Raw genomic sequence first — 7,360 nt, 5'->3', positions numbered from 1 at the left:
ATTAATCAACATCTCATAATTACAAAAAAAAATGAACAAAATAAAAAATTATGATTAGTTGAATGAAGTTTGTACGGTTTGTACAAATTAGGTGGTTTTTATTTGAACGCTCCCATATATATATATATATATATATCAATCAAATATTGTAGCTAAAAGTATGTTTATTTTGCAGAATTCACGGGTTAGTTTTGAGGCGAATATACCAATTACTGCTGGGGAAGGTATATTCATATATATAGTCACACTTTGTTTGCATATTTGCATATAACTTACATATTTGCAATAACTTGCATATGTTTACATAGGGCAAGTTGATATAGTTGATGCACAAATTCACGATGAAGTTCGATCAGTTCCATAGTTTACGGTTGATGGTTAAGTTTAATAAGGATGATTCAAGCAGTCGAAGATTGAAGATTTTCAACCAATTTTTTTTTCTAACAATGTCTTGTTATCGAATTTATTCTAATCTTAATGATTCGAACGTTGTGAACAAACTTTTATTTTAGTTTGATTAGCCAAATTTGATTTAAACTTTAAGATTTATTTTTTATTGCATCAATTAAATTTTTTTATTGAATTAATTTTTTTATTGCATTGGTAAAAAAAACAAATTTTATTTTGATAATTTGGATTTTTTTTTGAAAAAATCTTTAATTTGATATTTGAATTTTTTTATTTGAAAAACGAGATTTAAGATAAAAATAGATTTTATTGCATTAATTCTTTTATAATTAATTTTTGAAAAAACCGAATTTTAGTTAATTTTCTATAATTATTTTGCAATTTTAAAATATGACTTGGAATATTAGTTTTAAAAAAAATTAATATGATATGTCAACATTTTAGATTTATATTTATAATCATAATAATGATGTGGAATGTCGTACTTGGAAAAAGATCTGGATGATGTCAACATTAACAGGTCAACATGTTAACCAAACCTTTAAATAAACAAAAAGTTTGATAGAAACCCTTAAATAATGATTTTGAAAAGTTGGTTCCCTAAAATAGGAATCAGGTGAAAGCTGCTTCCATTTTTATGCAATGTTCCCGATTGAAAAAGCATTAAACTTTCTCATTTTGATTGATTAAGTACTTGAACATGTTTTTAATAAATATATAATTGCATTTTTAAAAATTGGTGTTGATCCTCTCTCTCAGTGATTTGATGATAATCTTTTTTCACTTATACGTTGTATTTATGTTTCTGTCTTTTCAGTTATAGCGATCTTCAACTGGGCCTGTTCAGTGATCGATGAAGAACTTGTATTGTAAATCTATCAGAGACAGTGATGCTTCAAGAAGATAACACTCACACCAAAGAACCTTCAGTAAATGTCGAAGACTGAAACTGAAGACTGGAGACTGGCGAGTACGTGATCTGAAGCATTACTCAGTGATCACAAGTCTGTCTACATATGTGTGAAGACTGCTTAAGCTTCAATGAATAATGAAGAGACTTTCAGGTCATTCCAGCATTCAGCGATCAAATGAAGCTTGCTTAGCACAATTGTTGTTGTCTTGTTCTTATGCACACAAAGGACAAATCCATACCCTTATGAAAGTTGGTACGGTACGGAGCCGACTAATCGACTCTATTGTCCACCAATTTTAGGTAAGGATGTTTGCTCATGAATAATGCTTTTTGTACTATTCACTGTAGCAAAGGACAAGCCTTCCTCTTAAGGCTTGGCATGCACTCTAACCCTACCATATTGCATTAAATGAACATTTAATGCACTGGGTATAAATAGAAGTGTTTCTTTTCCATGCACAGCGCGCGCAACTCACTCTAACCCTAATTCTTACTTAAAGCATTTTCTAGCTTAAGTAAATGATCTTCTTTACAACATTTCTTCTCTGGTATTGCTAAGAATTCGTGTGTAACCAAAGATTGTTTAGATATGTTTTTATCACCTTATCTTTCCGCAAACAATCTTGTAAAATATGTATTGATCTTCTTTATCAATATATATATTTTAAATTTGAAAATATTGTGTTTGTATTCATCCCCCCGTTCTACAAACTATTTTACTATTTTGTAGACCCTCAAGGGACCAACAATTGGTTACATACATCATTTTAACCCAAAAAAATTACATTAACTGACTAGTAAAAGTTTGATGATTGATTTATTTAAAAAAAAATCCAGGGTGTTAATCATTCAAAATATGAAAGTTTAATGGTTTTTTATTTAAAATAATAGTTTAGGGACTTAATCATTTAAAATGAAAAAGTTTAATAATTTTTTAATTCAAAAAAATAGTTTAGGAGTTAAACCAATCAAAATGAAAAAGTTTGTTGGATTTTTTTATTTTTATTAAAAAAAATAGAAAATGTATTTTTGGATAATTCTATCAAATGCTTGTACAAGTAGTTGTACCATTTTATCATTTGTGTAATATTTCAAATACTCCCCCTCCCTTTTCTTTGTTCTCATCTTCTTTTTTCTGAGCTTTGCTCCTTTCTGATGGTTACTTCAATTTAGCTTTCTGCTTTCTCTCAAATACTGTCCTTGGTTTTGCTTCCTGTATTTTATAAAAAAGTTTAAAAAATAAAAAAAATTTCTATACCTTTTTTTTTCTTGGTTGGAAGGGCTGCCCCCTCTATGTCGAAAAAAAATATTTCAAATACTATACAAATGCTTCAAAAGTTTGTAAATTTTGTTATTTGTATAAAGTTTTTAAACATGTGAAATTGAATTTCGTTGATTTTCCAAGTTGTAAAGATTCAATTGAATGAATATCCAAGCCATGCTAATTGCTAATAAAACCGGCTTAATTGATTTGGTAAATATAATTGATGCAGTGTATAAAAATTAAACAAAAATCAAACACGTTTGCTTTAGTGAATAACTGAAAACAGTCTTTCTAAAGTTTGTTGATTCAACGAAATACCAAACTTTAAGTTCAAAACAATAGAATTCATCGTGAACTCAAATTTGGGATGGAGATGAAAGTCTCTGTATTTCAAGTCTGACCACCCCAAGTTATATAGATATAATTATATAAGATAAACAAATAAAAATGGCCCGGAAACGAAAAATTAAAAACATAGCAAAAACCACAAAAGTGTCTAGAGAAACATGTTCAAACGTTTTTTAGACCTCAAAAATTTTGTATTTGGGGCCTGCCAAGGGCATGCTCCTCCATTCAAGTTTCAAATCAATCGTATTATGGCTAGAAACAGGATCTTGTAGCAAAATTTATGCATGTTGAAGCGCAACACACCTCGTAACCTAGTCATAACCATGTCCTCGTATCAATAATGGGAAAATTGCATCAAAATGGAACGAACTTTCACCTAATTCCTGTTTTGGAGAACCAACTTTCAAAATCGTTATTTTGGGGAACCAACTTGCACATGATTCATATTTTGGTGAAAAACCAACTTTCAAAATCGTCATTTTAGGGAACCAACTTGCACCTGATTCTTATTTTGGGGAACCAACTTGCAAAATAATTATAGAAAAATAACTAAAATTCTTTTTTTTCCAAAAGTTAATGCAATAAAATCTATTTTTCATTTCAAATCTCGTTTTTTTAATTCAGATATCAAATTGAACATTTATAAAAAAACCAATTAGCACAACAAAAATTATTTTTTACTAATGCAAAAAAAATCAATTTAATAGAAAAATATAATTGATGCAATTGGTTAGATATAAAAATTTTGAATGTGATATTTAATATTTTATTTTTTATTGCATCAATTATTATTTTTTCTATTAAATTGATTTTTTTTGCATTAGTAAAAAACAATTTTTATTCTGGTAATTTGGATTTTTTTTCAAAAATGTTCAATTTGATATTTAAATTAAAAAAAAAGAGATTTGAAATGAAAAATAAATTTTATCGCATTAATTTTTGGAAAAAAAGAATTTTAGTTATTTTTCTATAATTATTTTGCAAGTTGGTTCCCCAAAATATGAATCATGTGCAAGTTGGTTCCCCAAAATGACAATTTTGAAAGTTAGTTCCTCAAAATAAGAATCAAGTACAAGTTGGTTCCTCAAAATAACGATTTTAAAAGTTGATTCCACAAAATAAAAATTAAGTGAAAGTTTGTTCTATTTTGGTGCAATTTTCCCAGATTAACCATTCTAACTCTATTGGATTTCATTGAAATCTGTGAACAAACCACGCCTTTCCATTTCTTTAATGTGAAGTTTATTGATTAAAAAGCTTAAAAGTTGTATAATGTTTTTGAAAATGTATGTTGCATGAATTCAATACAAATAACACCATTGTTAATTAATTAAAAAAAACATAAGGTATAAAGTTATTATAGCGTAGAAGCATTTACTGATTTCCAACTACTTCCTACTATACGTAAATACGCTCTCTTCTCTATATAACTTTTCTGCAAAACCCTATTCCACTCTTACTCCATGCATCTGGCATCTGTCTTGAGAGCATAAGCACAGCTTAATATGGAAGGCGTAGAGAAGTCAGCTTTTAGATTTTGGTGGGTTTTGTGGGTGTTGGTGATTTGCATGTTGCGGAGTGGTGGTGGGTTAGTTGTAGGGCAAGAAGCGGGAGACGGTGGTGATGTGGTGGTTCCGGCGATGTTCGTATTCGGAGACTCGCTTATTGACAATGGCAACAACAATGACTTGACTTCGTTTGCAAAAGCCAATTATTTTCCTTATGGCATTGACTTCAATGGAGGTCCCACTGGTCGATTCTCCAATGGTTACACCATGGTTGATGAAATAGGTTCTTTTCCTAATTTTCTTAGTGTGTTTTGCATAAATACATCTACTTTTAATGTAAGATCACTTAACTTTAAAGCAAATTAAACGTGAATTGTTATTTAAACATTCACAGTAAAAAAGTGATCTCATGGATATTACGAAAACATGCTAGTCTCACGTGATTCCAAGTATATATATATATATATATATGGACATATATGATAACTCCATGTATACATATGAATGCAGCGGAATTGCTAGGGTTGCCACTAATACCAGCCTACTCCGAAGCATCAAATTCAGGAGATCAAATGCTTCATGGTGTCAATTTCGCTTCTGCTGCTTCTGGAATCCTGGATATAACTGGTCGAAATTTTGTAAGTTAGCAGATATCTTGAAGTCTATCGGACTGTATTCGGTTTACATATTTTCTCTTATGAATCTTAGTTGGAGTTTTGGTGATTTCTGGTATTAATTTTTGTGGTTATCACGTTCGTAGGTGGGTCGTATCCCATTTAATCAACAGATTGACAACTTTGAAAATTCATTGGATCGAATAACCGACAATTCAGGTGCAACCGATGTGGCTCAGATGCTCTCTCGAAGCATTTTCTTCGTAGGAATGGGTAGCAATGACTACCTAAACAACTACCTCATGCCAAATTACCCTACCCGCAACGAGTATAACGGTCAACAGTTTGCAGACCTCTTGTCCCATGAATACACTACTCAACTCACGGTATCAAAAAGCTCATCACCATATCTCTTAGAGAAATTAGTTCAAATGAACATTTCCCACAACCAGATCGGTTTTCTAACCATTTCTCTCCCGGGATGACCCAAATGTCACTACTTCCATGATATATTGCGGACCTAGCTAAAAGTTAAAAAAAGTTCAAATTCAATCAGTTTGAAGTAGTGACATCTGGGTCAACCAAAGCGAGAAATGGTTAGAAAACCAATTTGAACGAGGAAAATGGTCATTTAGCTCAAGGACTATATCTTATTCCCATTAGTTTCAAATCATACAAATGCTGATTTCATTAAACATATCGTGGGACGTACGTTTTGAATCAGAAACTTTACAATCTTGGAGCCCGGAAATTCGTTTTGGCTGGGATTGGAATGATGGGTTGTATTCCAAGCATACTAGCTCAAGGCACGACTGGGAAATGCTCCGAGGATGTGAACAAGCTTGTCTTACCATTCAATGCCAACATGAGGAACATGATCGACAATCTAAGCACCAATCTGCCTGGTTCTAAGTTTGTCTTCATTGACGTCCATAACATGTTCCAAGATATTCTTTCTAACGCTAGATCCTACGGTATATATAATATACAACATTCCACATTCGACATCATTTAGCTTCAAATCGATAAAATGTGTAAACCATTTTGGGATTTGTGATGCAGGATTTCGTGTGCTTAATAGGGGATGTTGCGGGATAGGTAGAAACAGAGGGCAGATAACGTGTTTACCGTTCCAAACCCCTTGTCCGAACAGGAACGAGTACCTGTTTTGGGACGCATTCCATCCAACGGAAGCAGTGAATGTACTGATGGGAAAGAAGGCTTTCAGTGGTACTCCTGATGTTGTTTATCCCATCAATATTCAACAACTAGCAAACATTTGATGATGTATGATACTTTGTGCATGTACCAAAGCTGCTACCATGAAATCTATGGCTATTTGCTGCTCTATCCAATTTTCTAGTAGAAAATGAAGGCCTACTTTTTCCTCCTCTCTCTAACTGAACACAGAAGTTTTTAGGGCAAAACCTGCAACCATCTCTTATAATTAATAATCAAATACATTTCTCTACTATTATTACAAACCAAAGTACAAATTACACAAAACCTAAACTAGTTACAGACTAAAATATAATGATATCTAAACTAGTGTACAAATGCAAACCCTAAAAAACAAGAGAGAAAAATGATGGGTGATCATACAATTCCATCAAAAGGGAAAAAATGATGTCTGATCTTTCAGCAAAGAATCAGCACAATATATATATATATATATATATGTAGAGGGATGTTATTCTACATCGTTTGTCATTCCTACACCCTATACAACACTCATCTCAACCATTCAATTTTTAATCAATTAATTGTTTTCTAATATAAAGTATTAATCTTAATTAATAAACTCTATTCATATTCCATAAATATTCAAATCATAATAAATGAACTTCAATCATTTCTATAAATATCTCAATTAATTGAGYTGCAAAGGTTGTACAAATGCACAAGGTTGTAAAAGAAATATACCCTATATATGTATATATATATACATATATATATGTATATATATATATACATATATATATATGTATATATATATACATATGAAAACCGCTCTCATTTGTGTAAACCGTGCAAACCACCTTCATCTGTCGATTTCATTGTTTAATCGTATGAAATTTTTTCATGAAATTGTTTAATCTTGTGAAATTGTTTTATATAATACTTTTTTTGATGAAGTTGTTTCATATATGGTTGTGAAATTGTTTCATATAATACTTAATGAAACTGTTTCATGTATTTCTCTAATATTAATGAAACTGTTTCATGTATTTCTCTAAAATTAAAATAATAAAAATGATAATATCTATGATTAACACCCTCCACAATAAAAATGATTAATCAACCT

General features: G+C 30.8%; 1 protein-coding gene across 1 annotated transcript; it reads left to right on the top strand.

Annotated features, from left to right (window-relative positions):
• The first annotated feature begins 4,438 nt into the window (after positions 1–4,438).
• Positions 4,439–6,338, top strand: LOC112504136 (GDSL esterase/lipase At1g71691-like). Its single transcript, XM_025108090.1, has 5 exons — positions 4,439–4,724; positions 4,952–5,079; positions 5,202–5,441; positions 5,780–6,029; positions 6,118–6,338. Exons 1-5 carry the CDS (start codon positions 4,439–4,441, stop codon positions 6,336–6,338), a joined length of 1,125 nt encoding a protein of 374 aa, XP_024963858.1.
• The last annotated feature ends 1,022 nt before the right edge of the window (positions 6,339–7,360 follow it).

The sequence above is a fragment of the Cynara cardunculus genome, unplaced genomic scaffold, assembly GCF_001531365.2.
Source record: "Cynara cardunculus var. scolymus isolate 2C unplaced genomic scaffold, CcrdV1 Un_Scaffold_4752, whole genome shotgun sequence".
NCBI classification, from domain to species: domain Eukaryota; kingdom Viridiplantae; phylum Streptophyta; class Magnoliopsida; order Asterales; family Asteraceae; genus Cynara; species Cynara cardunculus.
The sequence above is the reverse complement of the archived record's forward strand: the minus strand, read 5'-3'. Positions and strand labels throughout refer to the sequence as shown.